At 35.6% G+C, this 24272-nt stretch overlaps 1 protein-coding gene across 1 annotated transcript in view; it reads left to right on the plus strand.

Annotated features, from left to right (window-relative positions):
• The window catches only part of Smp_156920 (putative activating signal cointegrator 1 complex subunit 3, helc1), a gene marked incomplete at both ends in the record, with an annotated part of 89004 nt that overhangs the window by 59272 nt on the left and 5460 nt on the right, over positions 1–24272 (plus strand). Inside the window, 6 exons of the mRNA XM_018797713.1 lie at positions 2231–2388; positions 4596–4722; positions 7126–7353; positions 8906–9315; positions 21705–21827; positions 22581–23316. Of these exons, the coding sequence (XP_018652727.1) occupies positions 2231–2388; positions 4596–4722; positions 7126–7353; positions 8906–9315; positions 21705–21827; positions 22581–23316 (1782 nt within the window). The remainder of the gene's footprint in view (positions 1–2230; positions 2389–4595; positions 4723–7125; positions 7354–8905; positions 9316–21704; positions 21828–22580; positions 23317–24272) is intronic.

The following is a 24272-nucleotide window of genomic DNA, read 5'->3' on the forward strand; positions in this document are numbered from 1 at the left end:
GTCTAGCTTCAACTGACTCATGCTTTCAACTTTAAGAATTATTTATTTTAGTCGAATATAATTCATTCATCACTCAATATTCATCAATATTATGTTCATGTAGTTCATATAATCTAAGTGTCTCTCAGTTCTTCAGAAGGTCAGTCTTGACGTGGAAAACTTAATTGTCACGTCTAAGACCATGAAGCTGTGAAACGTGGTTTCGAATCCTGCACAAATATTCCGTCCCATAAAGACTGCCAGTTTTCTCTGCTAATGAATACCACATATTATGGTACATATATTCAGGGTTTCCCGTCGACTACCTTGAACCATCTTTAATAAATCTCAAAATAATTCATGTAATGTCTGATGACATGGACTGGTTACTATATTACTACTTTATCGAGAGAATTTAGTCGTTACTAAATAACTCGATCAACAAGACATTGATCACTGCTCATTTTTTACATCCTTAGAGCTAAGTCTCATTATACTAGGACCAGGTTTTCTCTTTATATTTGAGTTCTTAAATATGATTCTAGTATGTAAATTAAGGAGTTGTGCATTTTACGCAAGTTGAATTAAGTCAACTAATAGAAGTCTAGTTGCTATGAATTAAAAAAGGACTTAATGAAAAAAGAGATAAACCGAATAACAACTGAAGTCAATTAACCCAAGTTTTTTTTATTTTACAAACAAACTTTTATTTATTAGTTTTATTTTATGTGATTACTAGCGTATATTTCCAAGGGGTAATTGTCAGCGTTCTAGTACAAAGGCAATGATTACTGTTGTTCAACCATGTCTTGGATGAAGCAAAATATAACAATGGATGATAGGTGTGCCATATCACCCACTCCATAATGACCTAAAACGCTAGGTTTGTGGATGCATACTGGTATTATGTAGCAGCTAACTCATACTGTTCATTATCAATGATTATCTAACTAAAATCAGTCTGTGATGGGAAACACTAAATCTGTTGACTTCTACAGCAAACTCCTATAAAAATAGATATTGGTTATTGATGTAAGATGTTCTCTAGACGTTAGGTTGAAGTGGATTATCTTTGAAATAATTCTAAAAGCTTCATATATCACTCGTCCTAACAACCGTTATTAGATAACTGCCAACAGTGTATGAATTTCAGAAAAAAATGCGAATCGTTGGCTACACTTTATTTTTGTACAGCACAGATCACAAAACCTTTCGTAGCCTAATATCTGACTCCAGTTGGATTGTATGAATGATTATTATTAAAATATACAAGTCACCAATCCCCGTAAAAAATTATCGACTTAAATCGCGTTAATGAATAATGGAAAAAAATGCGAATCGTTGGCTACACTTTATTTTTGTACAGCACAGATCACAAAACCTTTCGTAGCCTAATATCTGACTCCAGTTGGAGATCGAAACGAAACGACGGGCGGTGGAGAAGGCATGTAAGCCAACTCAATTTAGTCAACCGTCAATCCATATTTATAGTCCAACAAAAGTACGTTACAGACATATTATGAATAGGATAAAAAGTGCACACACGTACGCTCATATAAAAACAGTCAAGGTGGATAAGCGATTAATTGACAAGGTCAAAATGTGACTGAAGAAGAATGAATAAATTGGTCTGTCAGAAAGCAAGAATAAGCTTTATGGTCTTGAAATGGTACGTGACGCTATAAACACCAAGCACGCAAAGCGAATATGAGAAGAAATGCGAGTGAATGCGAGATGAATTGATAAAATTTAAGAATCATATATATATATATATATATATATATATATATATATAGGAAAGATAATAAGTCATTGAGCTATTTAAGCAACTGACATTTGAGTTAATAAAGGAAATATCTGTGTATTCTGTAACACATATTCAACCATACGTGCTCATACAAACATAATGCTGAAAAGGTATAGACAAATTTTCGGTTTAGGGTTGTGGAGATTGTTGAACTTCATTGAAATTTTGAACCTATCAATGTTAGACCCACGTGAAGGATTGTGAATGTGCACTACCTGAAGGTCCCCATTCTAAGATGAAACGGCCTCCCAGTGCTCCCAGGTTTTTAATGATGGCCTAACCTTGGTCGGTTCACGTTTTCAAGGATATGGACGAGTTGTTACTCTATTCTAAATAAGTTAATTGAAGATCTTAACAATTTAAATATATACGTACTTAAATGTAGGTGAAATTTTTATATAACCTGATTATTCACTTGTTTACTTTACATTAAACAATTTATAGGCAATGTTAGATGTTAGTGCTGAATGTGGTTGGCTTCGTACATGTTTAAATTGTATAATTTTAATGCAAATGATTACACAAGGTTTATGGGTTGAAGAATACGCCAGTAGTATTCTACAATTACCGAAAATAACCAGTGAACATTTGGATTATTTCAGGTAAGTGAACAATGCTCATCTTCTTTGCAATAATTCAGAAATCCAATAATGAACTAGATATTATTTTGTAAGATCACGTACAGTAGACTTTTTGAAAATTTACTGCATGAAAACACCGACTGTTAAAACTGAACCATGTAAATAGGTGCAGATTACTTGTTTGGGAACTGTGTGATTATCTTGACCACTAGTTATAGACTTTGTGTGACCGGAATGAGAATCGTTCTCAATTGCACAGATGCATTCATTCTTTGTATTTCTTGAAATCCTTAGTGTCGAAACTACCTTACCAATTTTTTCTCCATTAATCCATATTCTCGCAAATCATATATTTGATGCTTAATAACATCATTACTGTTAATACCTATAACATTCTGGGTGCTCGCCCTAATAATTTCATCTCACTGTACTAATGGAGTATGGTAACTTGAACAGATGTTCATATATGACAGGATCTTCGTTTATGCATGACCGATGACTTGAAAATAGTTCGGATCATTAATGTGGCTGGTTTGCATGTGCTTTTCATATTCTCAGCTCTTGACCTCACTTTATAAATAATACTGCAGTAGGAAGAGATCTGTATTTTCTGTCAAACCAAAAAATGGCAGTGTCCAGGTGTGTGTGTGTGTGCTACTCGATCAAACAGCGAATTTACGTGAAGTACTGGCAGTCATCGTCAGGAATACTGTTTTTAAAATAGGTGAAACGCTCAAGATAAGTATAGTTCAATATTGTAGTGCAAGTGGAAGAATCGATCTAAGAAAAGGAGGCAAGAACAACTAGAACAAATAAAATGACGACCTGAATCATCACATGTATATTCAGGTGTACATATTGTTTGACATAGTTTAGGCTACTTATTATTAAGTAAGTAGTATATCGTGAAACAAAACAAGTAAAGTCAGTTTCAGAATTAGGTAATGAAGTAAAAAGACAATATTTAAATCTGTCGAAGATTCACATTAGCGGAATACTTGATAACTGACTATTGAATTGTTCATATTTGAATAATTAAAAATACATTTATAAGTTCAGTTAAAGTGTTTTTACCCATGAGCAACTCTTATTATTAATTATGTGCATCACGAGCTGACTTTAGCACCCACTAGAAAAACACAAAGCACTGGGTAGCCACTTTGTCCTGCCATGGGACTGCTCAACGATGAACATCCATTTTATACTAGTGACCGAAGCTAGGACTCTCAGGTCTCACAGTGAACGCTTAACCTTTAGACCCATTGTATCGGGGGTATGATGGTCTAGATTTCCAACTTCAATCACTTTGCGTTTTAATCATTTAATTGAATGAATTATCAGGATACTTTAAATTTAAATTCAGTTCCCATTGTAGACTAGCATCATTTTCTGAACCATTTTCAACTTGAGAGCAAGGAACGGTTTTTCCGTCCTATTATGAGATAATGCACCTATATGAAGTTAACACGTTGTCAGAAATTGAATTCAGAACTTTCACATCTCTTTATAGTAAAATCATCTTCATAATTCACCAGACTAAATAGAAATTGTTTATCACTATTCCCCAGCTTCGAAATTAATTGCAGAATTACGAATGAGAAGTCATGACCAGAGAGGTGAAACCGTATCAATTGTCTTCTAGTATACTTGAATTGTTGATCATAGCAGAATCCAGGACTCTCGTTTTACTTTATTTAGAACTCATCAGATGGATAAACCGACTTTCCTCTACCGATGTTCACACTGTGGCTCGAATTCATTTTTTCTCTTTAAACACACTATACTACTGAATCCACACAACCTCTAATTTGTTCAATGTGTATAATATTTTTATGATAAAAACCCTTTACTTATAATGATATAAACATATCTAAATTGTATTCATTATCATTAATAAAATTGGATGATAGTGAGATGGTTATGTTGCGAATTGACAACTGTATAACTGTATAACGGAAAAACTTTGAATTCAATCCGTGATAAGGTTGTGGATGCTTACTGCATATGAAATTCACTATAGGACAAGACAAATATCCATTGTTCATTATTAGTTTTAAATGATCTAGTTGTCCATGTTGTTTGACTGTTATGTAGATTCTCTTAATAGTTTTCTATGTTCATTTCACTCTCATGTAATAATGTTTAATTGATTTAAAGAATATTTTATTTTGCCTCCCCTCCATGCACTACATTCTCTCTCTTTCCCTGCATAACGAACGACCTTACAGATGTGATCGTAATCCTAACATAAGTTCATTACCGGAACTTATTGATTATGTGACCGCTTCACCTAATCTGTTAGATTCTATGCTACAAGGTCATGTTGAACATGATGTTATCAATATTGTTAAAAAGGTATATTCATCATTTGATTTGGTATAATTTTATACTTTACATTCAATGTGTCAATAGTATTGAATGTGTTCATTTGTGCACTTGTTTATACTATTAATAGAAAGTTATCTGGTTGTTTTTCCCCTTATCCAACTACTAATTTTTCTACTGCTTGGGATTCTCAAACACATAATTTCTGTTTAACAAATGTCTAAAATCCATGGAAAGCTTACTTTAGCAAAATATTTTGTAACTATAGTGATATGGAAAGACCATCAGAAGTAGCCCTTATGTGAAGGTCAATCGATGGCAACCAAAAGTGACCTAAACGTTAAGTGCATTTCATTGGCTAAGAAATGAATCAATTCTCTAAGGGTTATTGTGGTATACATGAGTGAGTATTTGTGCACTTTATTCGGTAATCCGATACACTTTCGCTCAAGTAGTCAGTTGGGGGGTTAGTGTTATATATTGTGGCCGAGTGGATGCCTAGTTAATGTATGACGCAATAAGACCGCCAATCAGGGAGCAGCTAATTATCGACTGGAACAGTGACACACGAAAACCGTACGAGCAGTCTAGAGTGCTAACCGGTCCTGCGATCTGCCTAGCCCAGCCAGTTAAGTCCAAAACACCAATAACAGCCTCTGTGGTATGTATCATTATTCACAAACATACTGGATTTATATACCAACCAAACAGACCACATCGACCCATAAAATAGAAAATAACATATGTACAATATTTAGCCAAATGTGGCTGTGAATAGTAATCAATAAACTGATAATAACTCAAGGATCGTATAATAATAGTTCAAAGGTCTAAATAAAGCTAATGATAAGAGGAAACGAACATGATTAGGTTATTTACAATAGGAAATATACATATTACATTGGTCAATAAATAGTCTTCAAAAGTTACCATTCACAATTCTCTTCGGGATACAACAGTTAGTGCGCGTTGCACACTTTGTATCATTATCAGATTTTGGACACCACCCGTCATAACATATAGAACCTAGTCTATTTTAATAATCTTCTTTAGAAAAAGAGGTTTTGCTCATGGACAGCTCTTATTATTGACCATTTAAATTAGAAGCTGACCGTAGCTCTATAACCATTAAATAACAGACAATACTGATTCTTTTGTCTTCACAACTTAATATCACACTATTTGACTGTAAATGGTTTGAATTAGATTTGATTCCTTTAATTTTTTTTACTCTAGTTTAGTTAAGATTTATTAGTAATATATGTGTGTATCTGTAAAATTAAAGATGTTTTTTTCCTTTAAATGTTCATCAACCATATACTTCAAAATTAAAACATCTTGCACAAATCGTGTATAGTAGGGAATGAATTTGAGAGACTCACATCATAGTAACGGGATTTGAAGCAATTTTTAAACGAATCTATGAACATATAGTTTGCATAAATCAAAGTTATTTTGCAAATGAAGTAGTGATACCTGCAAAGGTGTGGTGATTTTAGGCAGTTAATTGGTTTTTCAAAACTGTTTGTCAGTTTTCCTATGATAATACTTCCATAACTTCATTAGTCTAACGGTATCTATATTTGTTTACGCTTATGGTTACTTTCTGTATCTTTCTCATGGCTAGAGATCTCTATTTATGAAGGGGAGGGAATTCATCATTAACTCCAAAAATTTTAATAATAAATTAGCTGAGAAGTTAGGAAGATATAGTATAATAATAATATTGTCACACTTGGAGATACTTCACACCTATCATAATGAACAAAATTGCCACAGAACATCTTAACTTTAAATAATGTTACAGTGGAAAAAATAATAAACTAAATATCGTATTAAATTCACTTAGTATTGTTTGTTTGAATCTTCCCATTGATGTTTAGGACTGCAACTGGTCAGTCTCTAATTGGCATATGTGCATACTGTGCGTATTGCCTCGATATAGCCTTAATTCAAAAGCATTGTAAGCAAAGATGGATAACGGCTAGCAGTGGAATCCAGGACGCGCAGATACATCCAGCTGACGAGTTTCAAATAGGACGAAACGCGCGTCCTCCATTCCACTGCTAGCCACTATCCATCTTTGCTTACAATGAATATCGTATTGATCAAAATGTCACACTGAAAGTAAACTAATGTTATGCTAAGATGTTACGTTGAGAATAAAAACATGTCATATAATGTTATACCGAGTTAAAAAAGAATGTAAACTCACCTTCTTATCCCGACTGATTATTATTAATGCTAATTGACTAGTTTTTATTCTATACCTTCACAATGAAATATTCACCTGAGCTAACAAATCTTATCTACTACTAGTTGGTATGTTACATAATTAATGCTGACAATGTTAAGCAGTTAGATTTTGACAAACGAATAATTTCTTTGGAAATTAATCTCTATTTTTAAAATGTTATATCTACTTGCTTCTAGGCAGTTAGACAACTACCTATTGTTGAAATACGCACATGTTTAGTTGGTCCTGACCCATCTGTCTCGTTGTCGTCATCATCACCGACACAACTATCTCAGTCAGTTAGAGTATTTAAAATAAATAATATTGGACAAAGTTCAAATTGTCTAGATGTATATGCTGAAACGGAATATCTTCTTCGTATCCAACTAATACGCTCTTCTATTGATCAGACAAGTGGAAATAAGGTAATTTTTTATAATCCTTTTGTTTTCCAACCTAAGGAGTGTATCTACTTTTAACGTATCTTGGAAATTGTCTAATCTGATTAATTAGGTAGATGATTTTATTCGTCTAAGACAGTTATACGCTTCAAGGTAACATTTTGTTTATCAGTAAACAGTGCCAGCTCTTTCGGAACAAATACTCAGGTGTGAAAACCTGTTTCATTGTTTTTACTATCTTACACTAAGAATGAGTACTGCATACATATAGACTCTTATCAGTTTAGTTTTTTTTTTACACTCTATTGTTAATAAATGCATCCCACACTAATGAACCACAATTATAATCTGTGCCTGTAGATCAGCACATATTGAAACAGTTTCACTTGTGTGATTAGGTTTGAAAAGCCTGTTTTCTGTTATAAAAAGTCGACACTAGCAAACAAACTTTAATACCGTTTACAGAATATCATTAATAGTGAAATTATGAAGAGATGACAATTGTAGGCAACCATGACAAGTTTTAACATTATTTAGTTACAATCTAGGAACTTTTCGTAAGGAGTCATTCTTCGCAACGCGCTTTTGTATTACGGCCTTATAGATATTGATAAACTGTTCAAACATACTTTTCTTCAATAATCCGTTGTGGAATTCATTCCTATTTAACTAATCGAACACCGTATTGATTTGATGAAGTGACAATTATTAAGGTACAGTACGTCTGAACAGTACTTTAGTTTTCGGTGAAAGGTAAACATGTGATTGTCGGACGATATACATGAACGAAGTTTAATCTGCTTCTCTTGAGGTAGTCTTTCGCGGATTCCTCACTGATGGTTCTAGAGCACCTGTGTACAAATAATATGAATTTCTAGCTAATACCTCTCATTCGACAGGTTTATATGAGCTCCATACGCCTGCAATTTGTGATATCAGTCACAAACTGACTTCTAATTACTACCAAATTAAACTAGACATGAAAAACTGAACAAATTGCAAATTTTATTTATTACTTGTGTTCATTTGTAGGTAGACCAAATCGTGTACACGTGGTTTATGAATTTTGACTAGTTGACTTGCTTATCATAACTCATTGAACAGTGCATTAAATGTGAATGTTCTAAGGTTATCTGTTCGTAAATATTAAAAAGCTGTCGACAAGTCTTAGCAACAAGTCAGGTTCATACTTATATGACTGGGATTTGTTATTCCTAACATATTTACAGTGACCGTAATGGATAGAGCAATTTGCTTTTTCACTCTTTCTCACTTATTTTTTGAAAGTCACTGCAGTTTCTACCTTCTCATTCTGCAATAATTTTGCTTTGCACGTCACACTTACCATCTTTATGCCGGATTTTATCGGGCTACACCTTATCTCTAGAATACTGAGTCGGTCCCTAACGATTTTCGTGTCCAAATATTGGATGTTAGGTCTCAGATACACGTTGATAAGAAGTCCCATACTAAAACGGAACAGTCTTCTATTTCTTTAAGTTTTTTTTCGGTAATCGCCCAGCTAAGATCATTTTTTTCTCTATTTCTATATGTGATCTATTTCATTTACTTATAGCCAGTTATGACTGGATCATTAATCAAATCAAAATCCTACGAAGGTTGGTTTCTTCTATTAGGTAATTGTGAAGTCAATAAAAATTTTGGTGGTAATTTATTAACCCTGAAACGTGTTCCACCACAATCAATAACAATACTCAATAAAAACAAAATGAACTCATATAAAAATACTAGAAAACATTTTGTTAATATACTTGTAAAATTCCCATTACCATTAACATTATTACGTAATGCCAATGATACTACTGTTAATCATATTGATATCAAACAATCTTATCAACTAACATTATACTTAATGTCTGATACATATTTAGGCTTAGATCAACAGATTGAATTATTTTTTAATGTAATGTGTAAAACACCTACTCAAATCAATCATAATGATAATAATGATATTTATGAATCGGAGTAAGATAAAGGTTAGTACCTATAATGTCGAAATATTTACGTGCGATGAGTACGTGTGTAACTATGCATGATTTAAGTGCTTGTTGACTATTTGTCAGTTCATATCAATGATGAGTTTGATTTATGTAGTTAGTACAAGGAGAATCTGATAATTTAGTCTTTCAATTTAAAGTGTGAATATCTTTTTTTTTCTTTTGTTTGTTCTGTATAAAATTTGCTCAAATCAAAATGGATAGATGATAGTTAATAGTGTTACATATTTATCGTTTCATACTGTATTGTATTTTCTCTTACCGTTTATTACAGTTTATTTTCTTATCTATTCAATCGTTTCATCCTGTAAATTTAATTGAAATGTAATAAAATTCATAGTTTAAATTTACGCGTGCTTATTTTTGATCAATTAAACGGTTGCTGATACCTTGACATAGTGGTTGGGCTTGTCTATCATGATAAATCAGTCGAGCTATATTGGCTGAAACAATCGTTCCTCATGGTCCCACCGTGTCAGACAGGTTGGTTCAAGAGTGATAAAACTAAAAGTTCGAAAGCGAAGTTATACTGTTGACTGTACAAAGGTGTTTCCCTCAGTCAACCAACATAAAAGCGATGCTGCCTCCTCACAAGGAAAGGGTGAGGTTAGAAAAGGTCGATCCTAAAAATGCACTTCTCTCCTTAACCAATGGATTTCCGTCTCTATCGGTAAGGTTTCAGCAAGTACGGGGCTAGTTTGAAAATCGCCCACGAAGAGGTTGTGTGTGACTGTCCCCAAGCAGTTATCCTTTGGGTACTGCAGTCACACTCTCAAGTCACTAAGATCAACTCTAACCCCATCTCTTTTATATGTACCCCTAAAAGAACTTTTCCATGGTGTAGGCAACCGGAAAGTGATAACGGTCCTTATATCTCTGACAGCACTCAAGTCCACTAACTTATTTGGTCAAGAAATTAATTCCTTCTGGGTCAATGTAGTAATGCAGTGAATATACATCGGTAGACTTCTTACTGAATATAAAAAAATAGTCACAACATATTCAGTTTCTCTGTATTTGTTATTCTTTCATTTTGACTCCATTTTTTCTAAATTTCAAGTTAATTTCGTAAATTTTCTAAACTGATCCTATTGTATGGTCGAATTCAGTCAATAGATCTCTTTGTATCTCTTTTTCGTATGATCTTATGAATAAACTTATGTATAACTTACTTACACCTGTTAATCCTCGTGGAGGAACATAGGCCACTTACCAGCATCCTCCATCCAACTCTGTCGTGGGCAGTTCTTTCCATTTGCTATTCATCTTTTTGACGTCTGCTTCCAATTCTCGGCGCAGTATGTTTTCCAACCTTTCTCTTTTCCGTTTCTCTTCAGGATTTCAAATTAACGCTTGCCTCTTGATGCAGTTTGATAATTTCCTCAATGTATGTCCTATCTACATATGCATAAACACTTCAAAAATTCTTTACTTATTACAAAATCCCGAATTTATATTCAATTAGTGCTTGTTTCACACCATATTTTTAAATTATCCATCCAAATAACCTCACTTTGTCTATACACAGATAGCTATTGTAATTCTTTTTACGAAAATTAATGAAGTAATGTTGTTCTGCCTCATTTATTGTCTTTGGCTGTATTCTTATTTGTGATGGGAATCAATGACATGAAATTTTGACATCTTTATCAATTAGTTTTCACAAAAACAATAAACAAGCCAAGTTGAATAAAACATCCCAGAGTTGACATTCACTCCGGGACTCCAACTCGCTACCATTCGGTTTAAACGCCATAGTGTTATTCATTCAGTTATTGAGTTCAGATAGTCACTAGCTTGTGATTTAAGACAATATCGAGGCAATCCGCACAGGATGTGCATATGCCAATAACAAACTGATCATTTTCAGTCTTCAACATCAATCTGAAGTATCAGTACAAAAATGAGTAGCTAATTAGTAGTTGTGAAAATAATTAAAAAGAAATATAAATAATAAGTTAATCTTTTTTTAAAACCATAGATTGTGGGAAATAGAAAGGAAGGTTAAGACTGTGGAAGAACAAGTGGTTGGATGTACTGTTTCCATACACAAAGCTTAGTTTTGAACTTATGGATAACTTGAGTACACTGAATTAGACCGATCAAGACAGTTGCCAAACGTATGATGATAAAGAATTGAATATTTAAAATTTACATCATTTTGTCTATCTTCAACTCAAGAGAAATGTTTGGTTGGAAGGAAAAGTAGCTAATCATTTACATTCTTTTTAATTCGAGTTAATAATTAAACATTCGGGTTACTGCCTAACGTCAATATGTATACTTAAGAGTGGTTAGCGTTTTTTTTGACGAGTTGATTTTCCTACGAAGTGAGGTCGCTAACACCTCAATCTCTGTCTTCCCATCGGTTATTAATACATGCAGTCAATAACTTACAATTGACTGACACACACTCTCTGTTCAGTGTGCTTGCGAAGTTTATTTATTATTTTAACAACAGACTATCTCAACAACTGGTGTTCTCTTGGCTTGTGATTATTCGCAAGTAAATTCATAGTACTAATAGGAAAATTGGCCTGCTGAAACATTCAGTTAACGGGACATCATATATTGGAACCAAATGGAATGGAATTAATCTCTAAGGATATTTCCTAAACCAAATTAGTTAAACGCTATTATTTTATGAGAAGAAATTTTGAACATTGACAAACTCTGTAAATCTTTAAACAACACCTAAATCAGTCACCACAAAATGTATCCTTAGGGGTGTGAAAAACCACTACAGTCTGTTTAATATCAGATAAATCCAGAGAAATTACAATATTCATTATTTGTTTGTCAAAAAACACGATAAGATATACCGGAATTTGATTGAGTTCATGTAATGAACCTATTTAAACTATTGATTGATTGACCAGTTGTTTATTTATAGGTATAGTTAACGGTCAGTCAGTATGTATGCCAAGTGGTACTCGGATGAATGTTCATGTGTAAACTAGTAATCAGGTAGACTATACATATCCAGGGCTAGTCGGATAGCGAACTTCTTCACTTGTTCTTTTGCTGCGATACCATTATGCATGCAAAGACCCGTGGAGTCGCGACCCCCGCTAAATCACATCCACGCGGTGAGTTTGTGAGCCTCGAAAAAACGAAATCCGTTGCAGAATTACTACTAAATCTGCCCAGTAGTCCTCAACAACTGTCTCTGGCTGGTACACCACACCAATTATTCTTTGTCACGGTTACACAAAGTTACACGTTACAGAATACACAGTAATCTGGAAAGCTCAAGTGCAGTTCTCCATCTATTTCCAGCATTATGTGCTGGAAAATACGATTGCAAATTAATGCCAATTTGTAAATTGGTGAGATTTAGTTATTTATCAACAGTCAGTTGGTTCGTAAAACTCATACAAACAATTTGCAGTAAAGCATTCGACTTGAAGTAAAATTATTTGATCATCTCTATCAAATAGTCATTTATTCAGACACCATGAAGAAATGTGTTGTGGAGAATTCAGAAAGATTTTATCTGTTGATAGGGTTGCACGGGTTTGCATACCGAATCTACTCGTATGAAATCATGTGAACAGATAGATGACGCTCGATGGAGGGGGCCTGTCGATGTTGTATTGGAGTTGAGACCGGAGGCAGTGTTCGCATGTATTCAGAAAATCGTTGAACATAGTCTGATTTACCAAAATTGTTACTGCTCCGTGGTGTGAGAAATTCCCCTGGCAGACACAATGTCGTGCCGTATACAAGTTCGTCGATGGAACATTGAATATCTGGCTTTAAGCTAATTCTGATACGAGCTGTAAGGTTTCGTATTAATTTTCGTTTTTGTGTGCTCGAAGAGCACTTCTAAGTTGTAGATGAAGCCGTCCAACTAAACCATTTGATGCTAGGTGGTAGGCAGTAGTGTGTAGGCGTACTAATCAGCCGAGTTACCGAGGAGAATAATTCGGACTAGAATTGTCCCTGAGTGTCTGCATGAACGTGATCGAAGTGAGCATCAGGCATAGCGAACGTGCCAATGGGAGCATCTACGTGCCTGTGAACTTTGACGTTGATCTTTGACATTGTAAGCATTTCTTTACCCACTTTACGGACATCTTTATCCATGGACGGCCAGATGTATCGTGCAGCGATCAGGCGTAGTGTGGCTGCGATACCTTAATGAGATAGACCATGAAGGGCATCGAAGACGAAACGACGGCAAGCGGAGGGTACGATGGGTCGAGGGAGACCCGTAGAAGTATAGCACAGGATAGTACCTGAGCAAGTAGAATACTAAGTAGAATAATAAGATGACCTAAGAATTTTATTTCCGTTTTCCAAATTTCACTCTTGTCCGGGTCGACTATTATTTCATTACTCGAAAGGTGCTGGAATAGTAGTGTTAGGTGGTGATAATGTTCATCTACGTTTGATGATGAGATTAGCAGGCCATCAATATAGACGTGAACAAGATCCAGATCTCGTACTATGCTATCGATAAAACTTTGGAAAGTTCGAGCAGCATTCCTTAATCCAAATGGCATTTGTAGGAACTCAAACAGACAGAAAGTAGTCGTGATATCAGTGTTCTCGATGTCTTCAAGAGCGATTGGGATCTGATGATATGGTCGTACCAGATCGATCTTGAAAAAAAAAGTCATGCTCTTGAGTGATTCCGTGATGTCATGTATGTGGGGGATAGAGGTAGCTATCAGAACGCGTAACTGCGTTTGATGCTCGACAGTACCCAACTAACCTCATCCTATTTTGCACCATATGGAGAGAGGTGAGTCCCAGGGTCTGTGGGAAAGACGAATAATACCAGTAGCTATTAATCTGTCAAACTCACGTTTAGCGAAAGTTAGTTTGTCCGGTGCCAGTCGACAAGGTTTTGACGTGACTGGTGGTCCAGGGGTGACTATACGGTATAACTCACGATTAGTCACCTACGGAGTCTCTTCGAGAGATTTAGTTAATTTGCGGAATTTCTGAAATAAATCGTAGAATAACTCGTCATGCGAATGAAATACACCTGTGATTCGGTACGCGTTTGTGTGAGCTTTAAAGCCCATAAATTCGCTGTTCGACGAAGTATCGATTAGCTGCAGCCTACGTGAATCGACTAACAATTCATAGTGCTGAAGGAAATCGATAACGAGTATGGCTGTGGGAACATCGCAATGATGAACGTCCACAGATACTGTCGTCGATTGCTCAGGTTGACCGTTAGCTGTCGTGTACGATAGGTAGGAATGACTGAGCCATTCGTAGAGGGAAGTCAAAGCATCGTAGCTTGGGGTTTACTGTTACTAATAAGTATGACAGAAACTTGTGCACCTGTATTCACTAGATACCTAGCGTTAGTGCGATAATCGTGCATGTAAAATAAACGGCCAACCTGAGGTGAAGGCTTGACGAGTACGACCGCATTTGCTCGCCGTCTCGAGAGTTTTCCGCCTTGTATGGGCATGGAGCTCGATGATGGCGGGCACCGGCCCCGAAGGTACGGTGGAACCAGCAACAACCAGAACTCTCTTCCGAAACCTCATTTTGGCGTGGCTTGGAAGTTGCCCGCTTAAAGCGAGTTGTTACGGTTTTACGGGAGCGTGACCTGGGTAGGAGGACGTAGGGTTCTGGTACACTGGATCGGTCTCGAAAACTAGGACTGGTGTGAATACAGTTATTCCTATCACTGTGATCGATGTTCAAACGTGACGTTGAGGCAACTATGTAATTGTCTCGGGTGCTACTCCGTGCCGAAATCTTATCTGCTATGAGGGCCGCCTGGTCGAGTGGGGTATCCTCGAGCAGAGCCGTAATATGTGTTGGTAAGGATTCGAGGAACAGTTCCTTAACGATCTCAGACTCGGCCGTCATATTTCTCGCAAGGGATTGCAGGCGCGTAAGATAGTGGCTCGGTTTAGCATCACCCATGGGGTGACTTGCTGATAAAGTCCTCAATCTTTCTTCCCTTGAAAAGCCGAAATGTCTAAGGATTGCCTCCATTAAACGATCGTAGACGTTAGGTACGTTTGCATTGAGGACGACATCACGGACAGCAGTTAAGTAATCCCCACGCAAAATTTCCAGAGCGTAAGCGTAATTTGGACGTCAGTCCGTCATGTGACGGATTTCAAGTTGAGACTCCAGTGCCGCGAATCAAACTTCTGGATCGTGGAGGATAGAGGGAACCGGTCGAAAACTGATTGCCTGTACTTCTGAGTCTATTATATTAATTCTATTCTTATCATTATCCATTATATTGAGTTGTTGCCAGAATGTTATATATCGAAAAATATCAATGCGGATATGCGCAACAAAAGTGGACAGATAGATAATAGACTCACTGTTGTAATCTTCTTTGGAATATTTGCCAGTGGTTGAGATGTGTTCGAAAATTTGGCTCATCAGATGTAGATGGCGTCGAGTAGCGATGGACTATGATCACCACCACAATAAGATTACGGGCCAGATCTAGACTTAGATCCCTCGATAGGCCGAAAACGAGAAGGCTGTTAATAGTCCAGATAAGAGATATTTGTTGGCGATCTCGTGGTATATAAAGAATACCGAGACATGCCAAATATTACAGGCAAAACAGCGGGGCGTAAGATCGTTCGCACAAGCAAGATGGACAACGGAACGCAAAGTGCTTTTGGTAAAGTCAAACAAACGAGCACAGTAAAACAATCACTGCTACAATTTGTAAGAATAATGATTGTTTCCATTATACTAATCGCGTTCTCGTCATAGAAGTAGGTCACTACATTTTAATGATCAGGCAGTCATGTGGAAAGTGATCTGGAATAGAATCAGAAGAGTAGATATTTTTTTAGCTAATGAATATCAATGGAATAGACCGAGCGATTCAGTCGATGAATATTAACTTTTGGCTGTCTGTTTAGAAAAATTGAAAACCTTGCAGACATGCTTGGTCCTATGTTGTTGAGAATAACTTAACTGATTCTGAGGTATCGGTTTCTTATTTACTAACTACCACTTTTTCTGTTTATCATGCTAATTTGTGTTAGAGAAATTTTTGACTGTATAACACAGACTGCACCGTTTGAGGAATTTCGTCTCTTTGGTATGATCTGTTTTCTTCCTTAAATTAGAACAGTTTAAATTGATCACAGAGTTCGTTTTTGGTATAATTCAATAAGAATCATTCAAGAATGTTTCGTATGCTATACAGAAGAATGTAGTTCGGTCTAATTGAATCAACTTTGGTTCATTAGTTCTACCTTCCGAATAAATATTGGAATTTCGGTCGTTACACTGATGCCTAAGGTGTTTTCGCTGATGTACAGAGTGATGTCAGCATCACACTGGGATTATGGTATGGATGTAGATGCTTTTAGACATGGTTTTTGAAAATTAATAATCTCCTCCAACGCACTGCTATCAGTGGGTGCGTAATATGGAAGTGTCATACTAATGTGGGAAGAGGTGAGTGGAAATCATGTAGGCGCTGACAAAATTGAAAGTGTAAGCACGCAATTGTAACGAAGTTAATAAGCATGCAAAAAATTAACATGTATTTATATCAGTAATGTCTGGGTGAAAAAATAACACGTCTGTAGGAGCTGTTCGAAATACCGCACAAAAGTGGTAAATCGTGAATATAAGTGTTAGGTCGGCTTACAATAAACTCTATCAGAGCCTCAAGAGAGGCTCATAAGGAGCCCAACCAATCAGCGATTAGTTAGAAGCTATGCTACTAAAATAACAAGGTCCTGATTGGCTGTTAACATACTGTTACTATGGGATCTCAAGGTCTTTTAGTTACTATAAAACCCCTGTTTTTCTGTACATAATTGAACCTTGTAGTAAAGTGCTTCTCTGATACTCGTGTCTTCTTACTGGTCTTTCAAGTCGCTGAGTAGTGCTAGCCTGGGGTTATCCGAATAGCTAGGATCCGAATAAAGCGTTCAACCTACGAGACATAACAATAAGTCGGGAAGAATACAATAAAAACTGATCTGTGGTGCCAAAAGAACGGCGAAGTATGAACATGTTGTTAGAAGTTCGAGCAAAGTACATGGAGTCGATTAGCTTTTAATGGTCATGCATTTAAATGACATGAGGTTTCTTTTTGTTGGATAGGAATAACCAGGTTGAAAAATGATGACTGGATTGCTAGATGTAAATAATTGTTGTGCTGTAGTTAATAATATCCATAAAATGCAAAGTCACTATACGTTGTCGTTAGTAGTATGACTGGATGCATTGAGTATGTGTTAGTAGAGTGACCAGAAGAAAAGAACAGTGACTACGGAGACGAGATGCATGGAATCATATTTACTTTTGGCCGTGAGCATTAGAATTGTTTATGTTGTTGAAAGTTAGTTGCGTCCGACCCCGTTTGTTAAAAAACCGTACTACGGTTCAATTAAAATATCAATAAGTACGGTTTTTCATGATAGACGAGTGAAAACGAGTTAAATGTGGTGAACATGAATGTATACTTCAAAGACTAACTCTTGACTGTGTTTTAATTTACTTTGTGATGCGAACAGAATATTAGTTGCAGCAGTCAGTTAATATCAGTGGTAATAAATGACGCAGTATGCAGTTATATATGTTAACAAATACATAAGATAAATACACTTTTTACCGATCGACTGGGAACGCAGCATCGAATTTCTAATTCATGCATAGATATTAAAAAACAATCACCAATTGAAAAATGGTTGAAGGTTTGTGATAGAAGTTTAGATTGTCGTTGTAAAAGTAGAATACGACGACTGCTAATGAGCACCAATTGCATATCGAGAACATAGGTTCATACTACTGTGATTCTTACTCCAAATGTATGCCAAAGATGGGTTTGCTAACCTTTGACAGCGTTTGTGCAGATGCAGTCATATCGTTTCCGGTATACAGGAGGTTCTTTCGGCTCTTTGGATTGATGATTTGTGTACATGATCATGTCGCCATGCATCCAACTTACTAAAAAGTTTGGTTGATATACGAGCGGCCAGTAAATACTTCGGAAATATATACAGTTTCATAACCTTATAACGAAGAAAATTAATGATAATGAGTAATCAGTTCTATAGATCCTTTATTGTGATAAATCATTCAGAACATAATGAAGATCAGTTTTAGAAATCGCTGGTTAGAATTAAGTGCATCCACAGACACAATTAGAAACGACATCGAAATGGAAAATGTGTGTGATATGATAATGCAAAAATAACCTCAGAATATTAAAATGAGACAAAATGACACGTAAAACGAAACGAAATCACCTTACGCCGAAGTTATAAAAGAATCCAGTGAGTTGAAAATGTCGCAACGTGTATGTAAGTTTCATAATATAATAATTCGATGAGTCTGTCATATTATTGCGAAAACAATAATTTAATATAGATACGGCCAGTAATAATAATCCACGTTAAGTGATAATATGACACCAATGTGATAACGAGAATATACTAATTATTATATTTTAATGGAATCACCCACTAGGCAGAGTTGACAAGATAACACGATTTGAGCTTTTCCATGCCCCTACTGTACTGACCTCGCAGATAACATCGGACTGAAGATTGAGTTGCTTGAGTAGCTCGTCGACTGAGTCAACTAGTTATATAATCCACCGGGTGCACAGAGTTGGAATCGTTCTGTGATATTGAGATTGTTCACCTACACTCACCATTACGACTCATGTTTCTAATTTTTGTGCTGGATTCTGGCCTTAGTTAGATCGTATGAGGATGCTAGGAACATAAGTCTTCCAAGGTAATCACAGGTATTCGGAGTCTGACAACGCCATTGAACGTTACACATTTATAATCTAAACCCTGTCAAGTCTGAAGTGATGGGGTTCTGAGACATTTTTGGAAAGCCATCGATATATAGAGAAGCTGGATAACAGTTGCAAGGTAAGAGAAGTACAAGTACTCACTTGTGATTTGATGTGGGTGTGCGACTGGATGCCTTCAGCTAGGCGTGCTTAGTTAAACTAAGGAGGTCAGCAGCAATGTCGAAAACCTGCAGAACCGTTTATTTTGGGAATTTGTTTCCTGCTACACCTATATTTAACTCCGTATATTCCCTAGACTAACTCCGTTTGCTTGATGGTGATGATAAGAAGCCAAATACTGGTTACTTTGGAGGAATTCGCTCCAAGCATTCGTTTATCAAAACAGACACCCAGAATAAGAAGAAGGACAGTGAGGTAGAGCGGAAAAAGCGAGTGAATCAACTCGATGTGACTAAGCATGACTCAATATTTATGTTCAAACAAGCATAGTTACAGACATATAATGAATAAAGCAAGAAATACAATTACATACACTTGTAATGAACTACTTTTTTGACGAGAACGTGGTTGGTGTAATGAAACAATTATTATTATAACCAATTTTACCAGTAATTGTTTCACTGTACTTGTTTGTTAGACTGTACTTAAAGCACTTCGCATTCCGTTGTCCATTATTGTAGTGGTGATCATAGTCAATCGCCACTCGACGCCATCTACACGCTCATACAAAAACAGCCAAGTTTAATAGGCAAGTAGTTGGTAGGGTCAAAATATGACCTAAGAACAATGAATAAACTGGTTCGTCCGGAAGTTATGATAACCCATGTGGACTTGACGTAGTACATGACGCTACATAGTTAATCACAAGATACATTCCTGCCAAAAAAATTGAAGGCCATCCCGATATTAAGACATAATAGTAGTCGATTTGAGGTAAATGTAACGGTATTCTAGGTACATTTTAAACGTCAAGAATGTGCCAAAAGAATAATCAACAAGGTCTATTGTAGTTGTTATGGCTCAGGTTTTTAGCAGGTCACAACTCATGTATGTAACTGGTGTGGAGTTTCACCGGGGGAGGAGAGACGCTTAATAACTCAGATTACCTTTTTGCCAAATGTCTAGTGGTTAATTAGTGCTATTGTTATTATTATCATGATCAATAGGCTACTCGACCCACTTCCCTTTTTGTCGCCAGAGTTATTTATTTATTTTATGAATTACGTCTACCTTCCACTACTTTGGATCCTAGTTTAACAATTTCATACCATTCGTCAGGCTGGTAACGTTGTAACATTTGGTTTAAGTAACTGCAGTGCCCTTTAACAAACGGCTTTTCTTAAAATAAAGATACATCAAACAGCTACGGAATAATGTACGACTCATGCGGCTAAGTGGTTAGATTAGTTACAGAGTAGTTGACCATTGAGGTGACCTTGACACAGCTCAAAAAGCTAAGTAATTTTGAAAAACAGGTAACGTTTGCCTGGTTGGTTGGGCTTATTTATTTGGAATATTGTGGAGTGTTTGCCTATAGTGCTCGTTAGTGTTATTAATATCTTTTCGAAAATCCATACTTTTATTCTTATCCGTACATTCAAACTCTAAATCTTGGTCCTTATTCCTAATTCTAAAATATAATCTTTCCACCGTAGTAAGTAGATGAGCCGTTCCAAGGACGCACCAGCATCGCTCATAGGTCGTCCAGAAATTGTAGTTTCACCCTTATGTTCTACAATTATTTCTCAGAGAAAAGGTTGATTTGAATGAATATGTTACTATCGATTTATGACTAGTTTTTCGTTGAGACATGTGAAACAGATCACAGGAACTAACTAAATAAGACCTCCTATTAAAGTCAATCTAGCCAATAATTGCCTTTTAATTAAAAGTCAATTTCTTCACTCCAGTGGACATTGCTTCTTTCACACGTTAAGATATTAGTGTTAAATGGAATGTCGGTCTGTAAAATCTTCTTTAAGTGGTTAGCATGTATGCCAAACACGTTCAATCACAGACTTTTTTTAACCTGGTATTCTGTTTATTATAGTGCTTTAGGAATAACCTAGGAGTACCGACTAGTGAGGTAATTTACTTTTGAAATAAGTTGTTCCATACTTCGTTCTTCTATGCATAACAAATAGGATCTTACCAGAAATGATTTATTTAAATGCTAAGAGAATGGAGAGACAAAATACAGAGGAATGATGGACTGCTGCATGTTCCATTTCTATGGAGTCATCCTCGAGCTTGATGATCGAGAAATAGTTCAATGTACTAACGGTTCAGCCTGATGTATATTTCTGCAGGGGGTCAGTGGGATTTTATTGACTTTACTTCACTTCATTTGATTCTATAAAGAGTACTAAATATATCGAAGGTTGTATTAATGAGTAATAGTAAAATGTTTCAATTTTTTTGCACAGACAGGTTTCATTTTCGAAGAATTTTAGATAGCAGCTTTCAAATCCTTTAAATATCACAATGCTAATAGATAAAAAGCCTCAGTGAAACTGGACGGGGTAAATTCTCCTGCAGTCCGTTTTCTAAATTTTATCCATAGATTTGTTTTCATGGAGTTTAAAAAAGCAAAAGTTGTCGTAGGAGGCGATTCCGGTAAGTAGATTAATTAATCATTTTTTAAACCAGTGCATACATTTCGTAATAAATTTTTTCTACAAAGGTGTTGGTAAAACAGCTCTGGTACACTTAATATGCAATCGACAGACTCTTCTTCATCCTTCGTACACAATTGGGTTGTAGTGTGGATATAAAAGTTGTCGAATTTTCAGTTAATTGATTTATCACTTACACTCTGCTTTTGTTAAATTAGATTCATTTATATAATAGTGATCCCGAAAAGGAGCATCCATATTTTATTGAATTATGGGATATTGGTGGATCAAAGAGTCATGAGAATACTCGTTCAATCTTTTATCAAAATTTACACGGACTAATATTAGTCTACGATTGTACAAATAAGAAATCACAATTGAATCTAAGAAAATGGTTGTCTGATGTATTAGGGAAACCAGTTTTAAAGAGGTAAGACTGAAAAATTGTTTACCCACCTTTTCGTGAATTATAAAACTTTACGTATATATATGTACAAAGTGGTTGGCTGACAAAAGTAAAATTCTCAATTCAAACTATAGTCTGATTTTCTGTGATTAGAGTAGGTGCATAGCCTTTTTTGGTATGAACAGCTTAGTACTTGGACATTTAGAAGTGTTTGTTATATGGTTTGACTGGTGAGAACTATATAGCCTGTATTCCTGGTCACTATTAATCCCCAAAATTGTATAATCAAATAAATTGAACCTAAAATACTCCGTTGGATAACGACCAAGAAATGTATACATAACATTTTCTTGACAAACCAGTCTGTTTTAAAGTCTTCTTCTATTCATTCAGTAGTTTTCATACTAATCTTTCGTTTTCTATATCCTTTGCTTGTTATAATTTCTGTTGTATGAACCTAATTTCTTCTAATATAGGCTGGAGACAGATATTGGAGGAGTAACAGCGGCAGCAGATGGTATCGCTAGTACTATTACTACTAGTAATAGTTATTGTGGCGGTGTAAGTAGTGAAAAATATGGTAATCTAAAAGCAAATATAACGAATCAAATGACCAGTCTTCTGCCTATCTTAAATACAGAAACTTTGGTCAGTCGATCTTTCACATCTTCATCAGAATCACAAACAAGTAACAATAATCAGCATAATTTAAACTATATAACTAACACGGTCTATCCACCTATTCTTGTTATCGGTACAAAACTTGATTTACTTAGTTCACATAGTCGACGATCTTTGGATAAATTCACATCACGTTTTAATCCATCTACGTTGCCGTATGTCCATCAAAATGAATTACAATCAGTTGGTAATTATCATCCATGTGTTCCAATGACGCCTAGATCATGTATTTCGTCTGTTCAGTTTCTTGAAAACACCACACCTTTAACAACAACGTCATTATTGTCATCGTCAACATCATGGGACTTAACATATCGTAATAATTACGCAAATGGCAGTGTTGATGATCGCGAACCAAAAAGTTTAATGCCACAATCATTGTCATCGTCAACAAGGCAACAAAGTGTATATATTGATTTAAGCGATAGTCAAAAACTTTCATCATCTTCATCGTCGTCATTGCTGGCTTCACCAACAAAAGACAAAACATGGAATTTCGCTACAGAACATGGATTTTCAGAAATTCTACTAGTAAGTCTCTCTCTCTCTCTCTCTATATATATATATATATATATATATATATATATACCTAACATCTGGCAGTTGTAATTTAAGGAAGTGTATAGCTTAAAAATTGAAATACTTAGGTTATTTTAGATAAAGTATTTTTGGATGATAACGTCTAGCTTAGTAGTCAAGGTAATGTTTGTATACACTTGGCTTTGATCTTTTGTGTGTGTTTGACAACTATTTATACTACATCTGTCCTATAAATATATGAATTGAGGTCATATAAATTGGGTTACAAAAATTCTAGCTTAGTTTGCGTATGTGTTGAATAGACTGTATACACGGCTGCTAAAATGATAAGAGTGGGATTTTAACCTACAAGTTATTGACTGTTGGTCAGAGCCATGTTGATAGAAGCAGAATACCTAATTGAGATCTGCCAGGTAACCGTGATCCGTGGTTGAAGACTTTACTTGATATGGTTCACAATTGTTCTCAGTGATACAGTCCCATTCATTCTTTATCTTCCTCTCAATTTTGAATTCCAGTATTCTTTCATTGAAACTTTTTCACACTATCGTTTCAAACTATGTCATCAGTGCTTACTCCTTATTAACATTATTTGTACGTTATTTCGATTTCCTTGCTACCGATCTTATTAATGTTGTCTCTTCGTGCTCATGTAGTTAGTAACGTGACCTGAGCACATCTGCAACACGCTCCACGTTGTTGGTGATAGACGGATTAAAGAGTTAGAGCCTACATTCTACAGCAGCTACATCACATTGACTTGACATTGGAACTCAAACACGTAGAGGGTAAACGTACCAATGCATAAAGCTTATATAAGACATTTTGCGTTGACTTATTTCTACACAATACAATACTTATTTCTATTCAATAATCCAGTTTCCTAGATAATATCAAATGTTGTGTTAGCTCCTTTCTGGAGTTGAAAAGTGTACCGCCAAATACAT

This window comes from Schistosoma mansoni, chromosome 5 (assembly GCF_000237925.1).
Source record: "Schistosoma mansoni strain Puerto Rico chromosome 5, complete genome".
Lineage (NCBI taxonomy): Eukaryota > Metazoa > Platyhelminthes > Trematoda > Strigeidida > Schistosomatidae > Schistosoma > Schistosoma mansoni.